Source organism: Culex pipiens, chromosome 3 (assembly GCF_016801865.2).
Source record: "Culex pipiens pallens isolate TS chromosome 3, TS_CPP_V2, whole genome shotgun sequence".
NCBI classification, from domain to species: domain Eukaryota; kingdom Metazoa; phylum Arthropoda; class Insecta; order Diptera; family Culicidae; genus Culex; species Culex pipiens.
This window is the reverse complement of record NC_068939.1, coordinates 141,754,578-141,771,439: the sequence shown is the minus strand read 5'-3', so window position 1 is coordinate 141,771,439 and position 16,862 is coordinate 141,754,578. Positions and strand designations below refer to the sequence as shown.

At 37.8% G+C, this 16,862-nt stretch overlaps 3 protein-coding genes across 4 annotated transcripts in view; 1 reads left to right on the top strand and 2 right to left on the bottom strand.

The window, feature by feature from the left end:
* Positions 1-3,832, bottom strand: part of LOC120423374 (small G protein signaling modulator 2-like) — a 50,276-nt gene extending 46,444 nt beyond the window's left edge. For both annotated transcript variants that reach the window (XM_052710153.1, XM_052710154.1), the window contains exon 1: positions 3,131-3,832. In XM_052710153.1, coding sequence (XP_052566113.1) covers positions 3,131-3,146 — 16 coding nt within the window. In that variant the 5' untranslated portion in view covers positions 3,147-3,832. The remainder of the gene's footprint in view (positions 1-3,130) is intronic.
* Positions 3,833-8,900: 5,068 nt separating this feature from the next.
* Positions 8,901-10,936, bottom strand: LOC120429832 (vacuolar protein sorting-associated protein 33A). Its single transcript, XM_039594896.2, has 2 exons — positions 10,532-10,936; positions 8,901-10,479 (listed from the first exon to the last, which is right to left on the bottom strand). The coding sequence occupies exons 1-2, from the start codon at positions 10,845-10,847 to the stop codon at positions 8,987-8,989; spliced, it is 1,809 nt and encodes a 602-aa protein (XP_039450830.1). The 5' UTR covers positions 10,848-10,936; the 3' UTR covers positions 8,901-8,986.
* Positions 10,937-11,060: 124 nt separating this feature from the next.
* Positions 11,061-12,123, top strand: LOC120429833 (mitochondrial import inner membrane translocase subunit Tim22). Its single transcript, XM_039594897.2, has 5 exons — positions 11,061-11,340; positions 11,411-11,456; positions 11,519-11,791; positions 11,852-11,924; positions 11,986-12,123. Exons 1-5 carry the CDS (start codon positions 11,204-11,206, stop codon positions 12,066-12,068), a joined length of 612 nt encoding a protein of 203 aa, XP_039450831.1. The 5' UTR covers positions 11,061-11,203; the 3' UTR covers positions 12,069-12,123.
* The last annotated feature ends 4,739 nt before the right edge of the window (positions 12,124-16,862 follow it).

The following is a 16,862-nucleotide window of genomic DNA, read 5'->3' as shown; positions in this document are numbered from 1 at the left end:
CAACTAATTGAACTGATTTTCTTCTGCTTGTGGGCAAGCCAACCAGGATGAAACACGAAATAAAATTCTTTTCTTTTCACACACAATGCCACATAATTGACCGCGCGTCACCACCCAACTAATTGAACTGATTTTCTTCTGCTTGTGGGCAAGCCAACCAGGATGAAACACGAAATAAAATTCTTTTCTTTTCACACACAATGCCACATAATTGACCGCGCGTCACCACCCAACTAATTGAACTGATTTTCTTCTGCTTGTGGGCAAGCCAACCAGGATGAAACACGAAATAAAATTCTTTTCTTTTCACACACAATGCCACATAATTGACCGCGCGTCACCACCCAACAAATTGAACTGATTTTCTTCTGCTTGTGGGCAAGCCAACCAGGATGAAACACGAAATAAAATTCTTTTCTTTTCACACACAATGCCACATAATTGACCGCGCGTCACCACCCAACTAATTGAACTGATTTTCTTCTGCTTGTGGGCAAGCCAATCAGGATGAAACACGAAATAAAATTCTTTTCTTTTCACACACAATGCCACATAATTGACCGCGCGTCACCACCCAACAAATTGAACTGATTTTCTTCTGCTTGTGGGCAAGCCAATCAGGATGAAACACGAAATAAAATTCTTTTCTTTTCACACACAATGCCACATAATTGACCGCGCGTCACCACCCAACAAATTGAACTGATTTTCTTCTGCTTGTGGGCAAGCCAACCAGGATGAAACACGAAATAAAATTCTTTTCTTTTCACACACAATGCCACATAATTGACCGCGCGTCACCACCCAACAAATTGAACTGATTTTCTTCTGCTTGTGGGCAAGCCAACCAGGATGAAACACGAAATAAAATTCTTTTCTTTTCACACACAATGCCACATAATTGACCGCGCGTCACCACCCAACTAATTGAACTGATTTTCTTCTGCTTGTGGGCAAGCCAATCAGGATGAAACACGAAATAAAATTCTTTTCTTTTCACACACAATGCCACATAATTGACCGCGCGTCACCACCCAACAAATTGAACTGATTTTCTTCTGCTTGTGGGCAAGCCAATCAGGATGAAACACGAAATAAAATTCTTTTCTTTTCACACACAATGCCACATAATTGACCGCGCGTCACCACCCAACAAATTGAACTGATTTTCTTCTGCTTGTGGGCAAGCCAACCAGGATGAAACACGAAATAAAATTCTTTTCTTTTCACACACAATGCCACATAATTGACCGCGCGTCACCACCCAACTAATTGAACTGATTTTCTTCTGCTTGTGGGCAAGCCAACCAGGATGAAACACGAAATAAAATTCTTTTCTTTTCACACACAATGCCACATAATTGACCGCGCGTCACCACCCAACTAATTGAACTGATTTTCTTCTGCTTGTGGGCAAGCCAACCAGGATGAAACACGAAATAAAATTCTTTTCTTTTCACACACAATGCCACATAATTGACCGCGCGTCACCACCCAACTAATTGAACTCTTTACTTACTGTCCAAACACTTTGATGAAAAAATACTTTTCAACTAAAAATACAAGAGATCATTTTTTGATTTATTGTACGATTTGAGCTTATAAAATTAGAAAAATATACATTTTCTTGTAGTTGTATGAATTTTTGCATGCAGTCAAGCTATTAGTTGATCATTATACTTATTTTAACCATCAAAGTCGCTGTCCTATTCCATTTTGATGCAAAATATGATTCAGAATAAAGATTAGAGCGTTTTTCAATGAATTTAAAATTTCCCGGGAATTCCCGGGAAATTGGTTGAAAACTTCCCGTTTCCCGGGAAATTGGTAACCCCGGGAAATTGGACACTCTAATCTTGAGGCTGATTCCAGTGACTATAAAAATGCAGGGATCAAGTCTCCCTAAACGCACTTTTTTAAACAATTGATTGTAAAAATAGTATGACGATAAATTTAACATCAAATGCGTAAGGGTTTTGGATTTGATAAGTTTATCAAACAATTCATGTATAAAAAATATTTTTTTGAATAATTTTTGAATGTTTTCTATACATATCAAAACAAAGAAAAAAAAATCTCTTGGAAGTTTTTTGCTGCTCGTTTTAGAAAAATGTGTGTAACTCAATCTAAACATTTTTTAATTTTTTTTTTCTTTATTTTCTACAATGAGTTTTAGTTAATTTCGCACAACTTTCTAGAACAAAGCTAATTGTTTTACCCACATGCTGACGAGATACAGGCTTGGGATCAAGTGTCCCCGGGGATCAAGTCTCCCCGCTCTCCCCTACTCTGTGGTACACCCTTCCAATAATTATTCTGCTCTGCAATGAAAAGCGAAACGTCAAATTTTAACCACCTTAGTGTAGATACTAAATCTAAGCAAAGTTTATTTTAAACTCTATTTAGTTTTTTTTTTAATAAACCTACAAACTTTAAGTATCATTGAGTCACTTTTTAGTGAGGGGGGGAACAAGGGTTCTTAGGGTTCCTTAGGTTTTTTCCCCCAAAACACAATTCAATGGCTAAAGTTCTCCCCTCCATTCAATGCAAACAACATGGAACGATACCCTATGGATGTACTATACGTTATCAGCTCGGCAGTCAGAGAGTAAGCAGCAGCAGAAAAAACAGCATAATGGCCACCATATTGTTTACGATGTCGCTCTATTATGCTGTTCGCTTCGTTTTTTTTCTGCTTCAATCTCCGTCGATGAGCTGCGGAAAATTTTCCAATACAATGCGTTGTTTTACTATGTAATGTACGTGCGTGTGTGTGTGTGCTGAATGATGGCAACAGAGCATTACTTCTACGTGGGGGAGCAAAATGAGGAAACAGTTGGGAAAAACCAAACTAGGACAACAGATGTGGTGGCACTTTTTTTTCTTCTCTTCTTGGGAACAATATCGAATGCTCAACTTGTCACACGCTACATCTGGAAAAGGAAATTAACTACTAAATAATGGCACCGGAATTGAAACTCAAACTACGAACCAACAGTACGTGTGCATCAAGTAAATGGGGAACTCAATCCAACAAAACAAAAAACGAGAAAACAGAAACCAATAATTTTACACGAATTTCAGCTCTCTCTGGTTTCAAAATCTAATTTGGGACTGGGGCGAAAATTACCTGTTTGGAGAGACATATTGGAGGCTGCTATCTATCGAGCGGTCCTTATCGAAGTTTGCACAGCACTTTCAGCTGCTGCTGCCTCTTCTGTACACACCACTTCTCTGGTCCGAAAAACTGGCTGGGCTTCACCACTCTCGAAAGGCTCGCCGTCTTAAACAACCAGCTGCTGCAAACATTTCAGCTTATGTTCCCCAGCACAAAAGGGCAAAATCCTTGGCCAACAAAATCCGCAAACCTGTTTCCGCACCCAACACCATCCACACTATCCCAAAACCAATTCTACCCTCACTTTCGGTTGAACTTCACCTTCAGACACCGTGTTCTGGTATCGTCGTTTTCCCCCTCGAATAAAAAAAAATATCGAGGAGTTCACACTTTCGCCCCACCTCCCCAACTTTTCCTCGTTTTTTTTTTCGGGGCGTTTTGAAAACCTGCTGCTCGGAAAATTTTCGAACCCCGGAAGCTCCTGCTCACTGCACTGCCACAAAACAACCCCACTTTTGGCACCAAATTCCTCCGAAATGCTCGAAATTCCCACGAAAAATGGCCACTTTTCGGAGCTGGCAGCTTTTTTTTTTCCTTCCACCCCGTGAAAACTGCTAACACTTGTGAGAGGGTGTGTGTGTGCGTGGAGGAAAATCCTACAGGAAAAATCCTTCACTGCTGGCTGGCTGGCGAGCTTTCCAACGCGTCGTCGTCCTCTCTGCTGCAGCGGAGAAAATGGTCTGAGAGGGTTTTCCGACCTGTGGCAGTGCCATAGCTGTATCGCAAGCAGCAAAAGGCGAGCTTTCCGCTCTCACTCTCTCTCTCGAGGGAGAGAGTTTTCCACACACACAAAAGAGGTGTCCGTGAACTACGTAGAGTTTTTCCGACAATGTAAAGACACTGAGAAGTTTATGGTTTAAAATTTTCTTTAAAATCGACATGATCATGTTATCTTTGCGCAACTCGCTTTTGATCATTTTGTCCTTTGTATGACAAAGTGACAAACTTGCATCTTTGATTGAAACGAAATTGTGTATAGTGTGTGTCAACGTTGCATCGAGTTTATTGCTGATTTTAGTTTTACAGTTCCCGGGAAAGTAATCCAAGATTAATAAATTATATTCAGTACAGAATAACAGGGTCAAAATCAATCAGTCGAATTTGAAAAAATGCTGAAATAAACATTTATTTTCGTTCAAAAAACATTTTGTAAAACTCAACTTAAGAAATACCAAGTCGCGAATATTTGGATATGCCCCCGTGATATTATTTGTGAAAGACGACTATCACACATAATATCACGGGGGCATATCCAAATATTTTTTTTTAATCTAACTGACAATGAAATAGATGTGTTATTACCATCAAAATATTTGATGAAACTAATTATTGTCATCATCAAATTCCGTACAAACCCGCGAAGAGGGTCGAAAATCTGAACGGGAAAGATAAAATCTGGTAGCCTTATTTATAGATAACATTAATTTCATTTCATTCATTTCGGTGTTTAAACATTACTTGTGTGAAACTTTTATCCTAAGCTGAGATGTGGGTCACCTTTAAACAGCTAACTAATTGGAAGTTGAGAGCAGAGTTTGCCTGTAAATCTACTGAAATCTAAATCGACTAAATCTACTGAAGAAAAAATTTACAAACTAACCATCGAAATAAACTTAGTTTTATTGAACATAGAAAGTATGTGTTAGGAAAACTGTTTTTGTCGAGAATTGAAACGATTAATATTTTCGTTATCTCAATTTTTCTGTTTTAATCTGCTTTATTTTTTCGATTTTTTTCAGTTTCGTTTTTTTTTTTGCTATGATCTTACTTTTATTTTAACCTTTATTTTGATTGTATTGTATTAGGTTTTTGATGTCATATTTTGTTTAATTTTTATACTAGAGGTGGGCAAAAAAGAGCGAGCCGCTCAAAGAGCCGGTTCACTAAAAAGAGCGAACGAACCATGGCTTATAAAAAAGAACCGCGGTTCTTTTTTAAACTCCGGTTTTTTTAAAGAACCGTTCCAAGATAGAATGATTTTTTAAACTTGTTTTAAATAGAATTTATCGAATTTCGAACAAATTGTATCACAAAATTTGTTTTTAGAATTTAAAATAAATTTTCGATTGAAAAATAATTGCTTAAAAACAATAATCCTAAAATAGCATTGCTGCCAAACACCACTTTAAAGTTTTCAAACATATTTTCAGTTTCCTCCTTTTCTTTGAAATTCCAAAAGTAAATGATTTTCTAAACAAAATGAAAAAGCTTTTCTTTATATAACTGATCGTACATTTAAGTATTATCCAAATACAAATTTGAGCATTTAAAATTGCATAGCTTGTAAAATAGAATAAAAAATCTACTAAATAGCTGAGCGATTATGGAAAAAAAATCTCTTGCCTGATTTAACTTCAGTGTTTATAGACTTCATCGATTAAATCAGAATTTAGAAAAGAGTTCATAAAATCACACAGTTCTTAAAAATAACCTTTTTATCAAAATTTTGAAAAAGAGCGAAAGAGCCGTTCAAAAGAGCGGCTCTTTTTAGTGAGCGAACGAAAATGAGCGGCTCCTAAAATAGAGCGTTTTTGCCCACCTCTATTTTATACTATTAGCCAGACACCATGCTAGAAGGGCTCTATCCCAATATTTTGCAGGATTAATAGAAATATTTCGTCAGCAGATTTAGAGCAATTTTTTTCGAAGATTTTATTTTATTTTATAGGTAGGATTTTTTTATAGTCGCTGAACATCGATGAATTCATGTACATTCCCATTATTTTTACATACACGGTGAGACTGCCCAGATTTTTTAGCAATTAAAATTGTTGATTTTACTTTCGTAAATTTTAACAAAAGAGCAATTCTCTACGAAATCGGTCTTTTTCTTCAATTTAAATTTTTGTATTTTTTAATCCGGCTGAAACTTTTTTGGTGCCTTCGGTAAACTCAAAGAAGCCATTTTGCATCATTAGTTTGTCCATAAAATTTTCCATACAAATTTGGCGGCTGTCCATACAAAAATGATGTATGAAAATTCAAAAATCTGTATCTTTCGAAGAGTTTTTTTATCGATTTAGTGTTTTTGACAAAGTTGTAGGTATGGATACGGACTACACTGGAAAAAAATGATACACGGTAAAAAAATGGTGATTTTTGATTTATCTTTTTGTCACTAAAACTTGGTTTGCAAAAAACACTATTTTTATTTTTTTTTTTTATATGTTTTAGAGGACATCAAATGCCAACTTTTCAGAAATTTAAAGGCTGTGCAAAAAATCTTTGTGCGAGTTATGAATTTTTGAATCAATACTGATTTTTTCAAAAATTGGTCGCAAAAATTTTTCAACTTCATTTTTTGATGTAAAATCAAATTTGCAATCAAAAAGTACTTAAGTGAAATTTTGATAAAGTGTACCGTTTTCATGTTAAATCCATTTTTCGGTGACTTTTTTGAAAATAATCGCAGTTTTTCATGTTTTTAAATTAGTGCACATGTTTGCCCACCTTTGAACAAAATATTTTTGAAAAGCTGAGAAAATTCTCTATATTTTGCTTTTTGGGACTTTGTTAATACGACCCTTAGTTGCTGAGATATTGCCATGCATTTGATTAAAAACAGGGAAATTGATGTTTTCTAAGTCTCACCCAAACAACACACCATGTGCACTAATTTAAAAAAATTAAAAACTGCGACTATTTTCAAAAAAGTCACCTAAAAATGGATTTAACTTGAAAACTTGAAACGGTACTTTTTGATTGCAAATTTGATTTTACATAGAAAAATGAAGTTAAAAATTTTTTACCGCCGATTTTTCGATTTTTTGAAAAAAAATCAGAATTGATTCAAAAATTCATAACTCGCTCAAAGACTTTTTGCACAACCTGGAAATTTCTGAAAAGTTGGCATTTGATGTCCTCTAAAACATATCAAAAAATAAAAATAGTGTTTTTTTGCAAATCAAGTTTTAGTGACAACAAGTCAAATTAAAAATCACCAAAAAAAATTTCACCTTGTGTCACTTTTTTTCAGTGTTGTCCATATCCATACCTACAACTTTGCCGAAGACACCAAATCGATCAAAAAATTCCTTCAAAAGATACAGATTTTTGAATTTTCAAATATCAGTTTTGTATGGACAGCTGCCAAATTTGTATGAAAAATTATATGGACAAACTAATGATGCAAAATGGCTTCTTTGGGCATACCGAAGGCACCAAAAAAGTTTCAGTCGGATTAAAAAATACAAAAATTAAAATTTAAGAAAAAAGACCGATTTCGTAGAGAACTGCTCATCTTAGAGTACACTGAGCAAAACTCACACAGCGCATCGAAGTGTTTCGCACATGATCTAACCCTGCAGTACAGAGCACCTAAATATCAATCGCAAAACACTCGAAATTGTGGTGATTAGCCATGAAATAATTTCAATAGCCAAACACTTGAATTTAAAATGGTGTGGAAAAATAATACTACACTGAAAATACGCCACATGTTTTATTCAAGTGCCCAAACACTTGAATGATTGAATAAAGCCACATCATAGATTTAACTGGTTTGTGTTTCAACATCATTCCAAACCATTATCAAATGCAAGTGTTTGGGCGATTGAATTTTTGGTATTTTTTGACATGTTATTGTCATTCGGGTTGCCTTCTATCGGATGGGGAAGTAAAACGTCGGTCCATTTGCGTAAAAGAGGGTTTGGGTGACTCACCACACATAACCTTCGAACGCCTAGAAATGAGCAGAAACTTGCAACAGAGCCCACAAAAGACCCGGGGGTCGTTAAAGTGGATTGCTTTGCTTTTTTTTTTGTCAGTCGGGTGGCTCAAGCTTTTCAAGTGTTTTGCTCATGAATTTGTCCCACTACCTTTAACTATTCAAAGTGAAGAGCAAAACGCTTGAAATTGATCTTAAGATCTACCCAAAACAGGCACTATTCAAAGTCAACGTTAAGTCCACATGAATTTAATGTGTTTCACTGATTGATTTTAGAGCGACTTTCATCGAAGGCTAGAAGCTAGGCTAGGACGAATAGTGCAAAAAACTCACCCGTCATCTTCAACTGGCCAGCCGGCGCAGTGGTAGCGTGCATGACTAGCAAGCGAGAACCTGTATATCGCTTGTACGTACTTTTATTTTTCAACCCCATTTAAAATTCAAGTGTTTGGCTATTGACATTATTTCATGGCCAATCACCGAAATTCCAAGTGTTTTGCGATTGATATTTGAGTGCTCTGTACAGCAGGGCCAGATCATGTGTAGAACACTTCGTTGAACTGTGTAAGTTTTGCTCAGTGTACGTACAAGCGTTTACAGGTTCTCGCTTGCTAGTCGTGCACGCTACCACTGCGCCGGCCGGCCGGTTGAAAACGGGAGTGTTTTTTGTGCTATTCGTTCTAGCCTCGCTCCTAGCCATCGATAAAAGTCGCGCTAAAATCAATCAGTGAAACACATTAAATTCAAATGGAAAATCACGTTGACTTTGAATAGTGCTTATATTGTGTAGGTCTTAAGATCAATTTCAAGTGTTTTCCTCATCACATTGAAAAGTTCAAGACAGTGGGACAAATTCATGAGCAAAACACTTGAAAAGCTTGAGCCACCCGAATGACAATAACTACAGTCTGAATAGGGGCAGCAGCTTTTGGGAAAAGATACACCATTTTTGTTGTTCTGTTTCTGTTCTGTCCGAAACTTATAAACAAAAACATTTTGATTTTCAATTGGTTTGTACAGTAAAGTTTCCAGCGATTAAATTGCAAAAAATGTACATAGAATTAAACATTTTTTTTTATTATTTATAATGGAATAATATATTATAAAATATATACGCATGGTGATTAAAATACTCGTAACGCCTAATACTTCTCGATAAAAGTATCCAGAAAGCTGTTCTTGTTAATCAGTTTGGTCGTGCAAACCACAAACTCCACGTTGTTCTCGTCCTGCTGGGCCAGGAATCGCAGCGCCGAAATTTCCGCAAACGTGCAGCCCCCGACGAAGCACACCACGATGACGCGCGGAATGTCCGATTGGGAAATCTCCGACGTGAACGAGCCGCGCCGACTGTTGAGCGCCATCGCGGGTTGAAAGTCCTCGAAGGTTGGCCCGGGAAGGCAGGACAGGACGTCGTTCAGCGACTGCCAACCGTTCGGTTTGAGGTGCTGCTCGACGATGCGGATCGAGAGGGGGGCGTAAATGCTGTGCACGTACGTGATGTCTTTTGGGGACACTTCTTCGGGATTCTCCGCTGTTAGGTTGAGGGTTTTACGCAGGACGGCGTACGTGCGGGTGCCGGTTTGGGGCTTGAGGAGGCCTGCCTTTTCTAGGTTACCAATGGTTAGGAGGGTTGATAGGCCGTACACCTGGACCAGTTCGCGTTTGTAGTATTCGAGCACTTTGGGTTTGAGGCCGGATCCGGCTATCGACTGCATGCACATTAGACGAAGTACGTTGCGTAGGGGTGCTTGCTTCGCGATCAGATCTTCAATGAACGGGTTGGGTTTGTCTACGTCGGCGCACATCATGAACTCTTGTTCGCAGCCCAGTTCGTCGAGAAACGAGTCGGAGGAAATGACCTCTTTTATGAGTTCGGCAATTTTGGTGTGCGTTGCCAGCGATTGTTCGTTCGCTTTGATGTGGGGCAGGCTTTCGACGAACTTTTTGAGCTCTTGGATGGACTTTTCACCGTGATTTTCGTTTGCACGGGAGCGGATTGATTTGGCCAGCCGCGATAGCACGGCTCCTACGGCGTTGAAGTTTTTGTCGCGCAGTTCGGCGTACAGCTGTTCTTTGGAGTTCAGAATGAATTGACTTTTTTCAGTGTTCCGCTCGACGGTGAAACCTTCGCCAGTGTTGAACGTTTCCGAGGGCAGATTAACTGTCGTGTTGTTAATGCCAAAGATCTCGTCGATCAGCCCTTCGTACGTGAGCTGCGTGGCCAGCACGCTCATCAGGTCAATCGACCGGTCCAGAATGATCATCTGATCAACGACCCCCTTGTCGCTGTTGAGCACAGTTTCGTCCTCATCGGCCATGGTTTTGGTCAGTTCCCAAACACGCTGCGCACAGCTTCCCTTTCCGTAAACTTTCGGAATTCGACCGAAAAGCTTCTGCAGAGCAATCAACGCGCATGCTGACTGATGCAAGCTAGAAGTGTCCCCCTCAAGGTACAGATCCCGGTAGGCATCCTTCAGTTCCATCGATAGCAGATCGTTGTCGAAGGGGAAAAAGTCGCACCGGAACTCGCCAATGTGCGCCAAGCTGCCGTGCACGCCCTTCACCTGAAGTCGCTTCTCACACAGGAAGGACTTTTTCGGCAGGAAGTATAGGTAGTACTCCTTGCGGGAAACTGAAATTAGATATTTTTAAGTAGAAGCCACTAGCTAAACTAATCCACATACTTTTCTTCTTGCGCTCCTCCTCGTGAATGTTGTTGGCGATGTAATCCATCAGCGTCTGGTTGGGCCGTGTGATGAAGATAATGTTCTTCACGTCGATGTCGGTCCACGGTTCCGGCCGCAGCGGGTACATCTTCGTGACGTGGTGCTCTTTCAGGAAAGTGTATCGCGCAACCAGCCCCACCGGCCCACCCAGCGATTCGTCCCAGATGATGGCCTTGGTTCCCTCGCAGCGGTCCAGTATCTCGACCAGCTCGCGGACGGCCGCCTCCTGGATGAGCTGGATGTTGGCACGGCCCCCGGACAGGTGTGTGAACATTTTCGGGAGCGAGTTAAATTCCGCGGAAGCTGCGATATCGATTTGCGATAGTGACTAATGTTTTTGTTTTGGGCGTACACTCTAAACAGATTTCTACTCAAATTTGTCAAGTTCGGTCAAAGGGCTAACTTGGCGTACGACGAAATGATAAGAAAATGTTCAGCACTGGTCGCACTGTATAAACAAAGTTTGACAGTTCTCAACAGCAGGATTGCGTAAATTTGTCGGAACGAGCATGTTTTGATTAGAAAATTTCTGAAATTGCTGTAAATTTGCATTTCTTACGTTTAATCAACAACTTGTGAACAAACAGTGATTTGAAACTTGTCTACAAAGTAACTGCAAGTCATCAAAAGATGATTGTTCTTCCGAAACCTCCAAATCCGGAGGATCAGCCGAGTGGAGACCAGCAGCCGCCCAGTACAAGTGGAATATTTTTCCCGAATGCAGATCTTGACGAGGTGGCCAGGCACTTTATTGGAAACAATTTCAGGTGAGGGAACAACGAGATAAAAATCAAACTTAAAACAATTTAATCAACTGAGATTACAATTTCGCCATAGATTCCGCGAGAACATCATCATCCCAAAAATGTACGGCGTGGTTCAGGTAATGTCTTGTGCAGTCATTAATTAGCAAATTTAAATTTATTTATTGATTGCTTTTCCCAGATCAAAACCAACGAGGAAAAGCTGGTAGAGGCCGCATTCGAGAGTTGCGCCTTCAAATCGCTCATGAGCTGCGTCATGGGGTACGGGTTGGGTGCGGCCATCGGACTGTTCAGCTCCTCGGTGAACCCGAACATCGCGGACCCGCTGGCGGCCGAGAAGCAGCAAACGGCGCGCGAAATCTTCCGGGAGATGCGCGCCGCCACGCACTCGTACGGTAAAAACTTTGCCGTGATCGGGGCGGTGTTTGCCGCGGTGGAGTGTGTGATCGAATCGGTTGGTTTCACGAATCTTGGAGAGGGAATAACGCTAAGCTGACCTTATTTTTGCTTTCAGAAACGAGGCGTTTCCGACTGGAGGAATGGAACGTACGCGGGAGCGGTTACCGGAGGGTTGATTGGTTTGAGAGGTGAGCGATCAGAATTTCGTTTTAAGGACAATCTGAAGATAATTTTGTTTGCTCTTCGCAGCTGGTGTTAAAGCGGGAATTGTTGGCGCAGCCGGTTTTGCAGCATTTTCCACAGTCATCGATTACTACATGAGGCATCGGTAATTTTAAGGCTTAAAGTTAGCAACGTTCAATAACATGTTGATGTCTAAATAGTAAAGTTGGTTTAGTTTATTTGGAGAAATATCCCTAAAACATAATAATTTTACAAATTGAGCAGCATCCCCAAGATTTCCGGCAGTTTTCTAAGTCTCACCCGAAAAAAAAAACGAAACTATTGGCACTACGCCCCCCGGGGCATGGCCTTCCTCTAACGTGGGATTTCTGCTCCAGCGCCTCTGACGAGACAGGAGAAACCGGGACCAACGTTTTACTTCACCATCCGATAGAAGCTCAGTGGATAAGGCGGGAATCGAACCCGCGTCTCATAGCATCATCGGGATCGGCAGCCGAAGCCGCTACCCCTGCGCCACGAGGCCCACCATTTTCCAATGGCGATTTCTCAGGCTACTAAAGGCATCTCCAGCGCTGGGGTGCAAATCAAATTTGTACCCGGCTCATGAATACCGAGATCAAATTTGCCAACTTGAAAAAACTCCGTCATCCCCACCGCTAGGGTAGCAAATTTGCCACCGAAACATGCCCACCGCGGGGGGCTAATATGGGTTTTATCATTTTTTGCTCTCGTTTACCTTCAAAATCAATAATTATGTGTTGATTCATGCCTAGAAATGCTAAAAGTTTATTAAACTATTTAATCCTATTGAAAATTTCAAAGAATTTCATTTTTCGAAAATGTCGAAAGTTAAACCATTTGCTACCCGAATTGATTCCCACCAAATTTGCTCTCGAGTTTGCCCCCGAGTCTCCCACCGCGCGTAGCAAAGCAGGTAACAAATCTGATCTCAAGTTCTTCTGTAGAAGAAAAATATGTGTCTGCTGCTCTTGTGTATGAATCAAAAATTTGAAAATTCAAAAATGCGTTAAGAAAGCTTAATTTTTTTAATTCTTTTAAATTTATATATTTTTTTGTTTAATTTTGATTATTTTAATGTTTTCTTAAATTTTATTTTGATTTTTTTGATTTTTTTTTTAGATTTAATTTCGATTTTTTGATTTAATTTTAATTTAGAAAAAAAATTGAATTATTTTTTTTTTATTTTTATTTTTTTTTTCAATTTTTGTTTAATTTTTTTCACTTTTTTTTAAATTTTAAGGCCGTTGCAAATATTTTTCAAAGTTTATGTTGCAGTTGTTCGATACAGCATTCGAAAGATCGCATGAAAAGCTTTCAAATGATGGTAAAAGCGAGTCATTAAGTTCAACTACCTATTTGCTATGATTGTTTGAACATTGGCCGATCTGTAAACTGTTCCGAATATGAGGGATGACTGTAGCAAACCAGCAGAATAGCGGGTATCAAAGTGAAATTCCGAAGAACCGAGAGCAAATTTGCTACCCGACAGGTACCGCGGTGGGGTTGATGTCGGGTGCAAATTTGATTTGTTTCGATGTTTGCTACCCGCGCTGAAGATGCACTTAACAAGCGATTCATGGGTATCAAACGAAGCGAAATTTGGTATACTTATTCACTTTTCTTAGAGGTGTTTGTTAAATACTCAAATTATCACAAAATATCGTATTTTTGAAAGTACTCAAATTTTCATAATTTGCATTATGGGTATCAAACGATTTTAAATTTAGCATGCATTTTCTTTTTAAAATTTTGATGATATTTTGATGTTTTTTGGTGATGTTTGTAGTATTTCATAAACATAACTCTAAAACAGTGAACATGCTTGCAAAATTTTAAATCGTTGGATATTGCAAGTTATGAAAAAATGAATACTTAAAAAAACGGTATTTTGTGAAAGTTTAAGTATTTAACAAAAAACAAACTCTAGATAAAGTAAACAAGCTTACCAAATTTTACTTCGTTTGATTCCCATCTTTCTTATGATGAAAATTTTAGTATTTTAGAAAAATAGGATATTTTGTGGTTTATTTGTATTTATGTTTTGAAACTTACAACATTATCAAAATATATATTCTTAGTGAACACATTGAATACTTAACATGATTTTGATGAATAATGTCAATTTAGGAATATTTTAAAAATGAGTCGTGCGTTATCGGCGATTATCGCCGAAAAAATTATCAAGATCTTGAGTCTTTTTTAAGGTACTATAAACATATAAAACACAATAGCAGGGTGGCCACTCAAGTCGGGAAATCGGGAAAGTCGAGAAAAAGTCGGGAATTCGCCAAAATCCACCAAAAATCAGGAATTTATGATTTTTTGTCAAAAAGTTGGGAAAAATCGGGAATTCTGAGCATACTTGTTTGAAAATTATTTGTTAACTCTTGAATAATTTTGTAATATTTTGTACAATTTTCAAATTGAATTCACTAATTTCTGCTTTAGTAATTTACTTTAAATTTAAGGTTCTTTTCACTATTTGAATATACTTGAGTATAGAAAAGCCTTTCAAAATCTTAATGAATATTGGTGTCTTTGACACAGATTTTCATAATATTTTTTATGAATCAAGTGAACGCTATTAATTTTTGTTCATCAAACAAGAGGTAAAGTTAATGAAAAACTAATATGAAAATGGAGCCTAATGGCTAGCTTAGAGTTATGATTCTATTTCATTTTGTCACATAATTGAATATTTGAAAACAGATTCCAACTTGAGTTTGGCAATGGTATTTTTTGGTAAATTATTTTTAATTGTTTATCTATGTAAATTCATTTAGTAATTCAATTTTTTTTTCCAAATTTTGCCCTTGAACTTTTTTTGTGAGTATGGGTAATTATCTAGCATAGATGCCACAGATAAAGCTTGCTTTTCAGTTTTCGAAAAATTTAAATATCGAATAAAATCCAAAATTGAAAAACTTTTTTACGTTTTGGAAACATAAAGAAAATATTGAAATTGCAAAAAAAAATAATCCATGAAATTTTGAGTTATTGAAAAATTGTTCAAAAAAATTGTCTCTTCAAACATTTTGCTTAAAAAAACATAAAATCATATCAAACTGAATTTTCATTGAAAAAAAAACAGTTAAGTACAGGCCACTAGATAAAATAACATTGATTAAAAAAATCAATCAAAAAAATTACATAATTAAAAAGGAAACTTGGCAAAAACATTTTTTATGAATTCCTTGACATTTTTCAAATTTTTTTGAATGAATAATAACAGTATGTTTAAATCATTCTTTGATTTCAAGTGATGATGAAGTTTTAAAAAAATAGGATCTAAATTTTAAGTTCAGTTACATATCTTTAACTTTTTGTCAATCCAGTTGCAACGAAGTATCGAAAACTACACGTTTGCCAATTTAAAAAATAACATGGAACATTGTTGAACTTTCGATTATTTTCTTAAAGACTAATTGTTTGTGTTTCTACTCTGAATCATGATAATAAAATTCCATTTTTGTTTTTGTTTTTTTTTTTTTATTTGTTGATTAGTTTGTTTTCTCTAAAATTGCTTTTTTTAGATTTTTTTTAAATTCATTGAGATTTTTTTTTTCGGTGGGTAATATTGACTGTTCTTTTAGAAAGTTTTTTGTTTGAAATCATTCTTTTTTTTTCATAAAATTATTTTTATTAGGTCCTTTTCGGTGCTGGGACCTGGTTAGGACCGAGTCGGCTTTTGTAATTACATTTGACTTAATAATTACAGAGGATCTTGTGTGTAAATGTTAGTGGGAGGGGAGCCGATTACCCGCGGCCTACTCGGGGTTAGTAGGGAAGGGATTGATGTTAAAGACAAGGCGTGGGAAGGGAAGGGGGATTGTGTAGGGGTCTTGGTTGGCTCTGCTGGCCTTTGCGTTTTGTCCTCAGCCGCAACTCGGTGTCCAGCTGCTGGGGCGATCTTGCTTTGCTTCCGGTGCAAACCAGGAAATCATTCTTTAAATAATAAATGCCTATTATTTGAGCATTCTGAAAAGTCTGAAAAAAGTCGGGAAAAAGTCGGGAATTTGAGTGGTCACCCTGCAATAGTTTATAGAACTTTTTTCAAAAAATATACTCTAAAATAACGATAACCCTTATCGTTATCGTTAGACGATAATATTATCAACTCGACGATAGTTCTGTCAATTAACAACCATGTTTTACATGTATTAATAAAGAATGGAATTGAATTGAAACTGGGTCATTCAAATTCCAGCATTTTTGTATGACCCAATGTCACCCCTGATGACGGTACAAAATGAGCCTTTTTAAATTTCATTTTTTATACATTTTTAATCTGGCTAAAACATTTTGGGTGCATTCCGCATGCCCAAAAACGGAATTTTTCAATTTGTTTTTTTTTTATCAATACATACAAATTAGACAGTTGTTCATACAAAAACCGGGACCGTGGTGTAGGGGTAAGCGTGTTTGCCTCTCACCCAGTCGGCTTGGGTTCGATCCCAGAAGGTCCCGGTGGCAAATTTTGAGACGAGATTTGTCTGATCACGCCTTCCGTCGGATGGGGAAGTAAATGTTGGCGCCGGACTAACCGAAAAAGGTTAGGTCGTTAGCTCAGTCCAGGTGTAGGAGTCGTCTCCCTGGGTCCTGTCCTGGTGGAGTCGCTGGTAGGCAGTTGGACCAACAATCCAAAGGTCGTCAGTTCGAATCCCGGGGTAGATGGAAGCTAAGGTGTAAAAAGAGGTTTGCAATTGCCTCAACAATCAAGCCTTCGGACACCTAGTTTCGAGTAGGAATCTCGCAATCGAGAACGCCAAGGCAATGCTGTAGAGCGAATAATTTGATTTTGATTTAATTTGATTCATACAAAAAATGGTGTGTGGAAACTCTGTTTCTTTTGAATGATTTTTTTCGGTGCATCGATAAAGGGAAAAAATATTTTTAATTTAAATTTTGTTTTATTTTTTTAT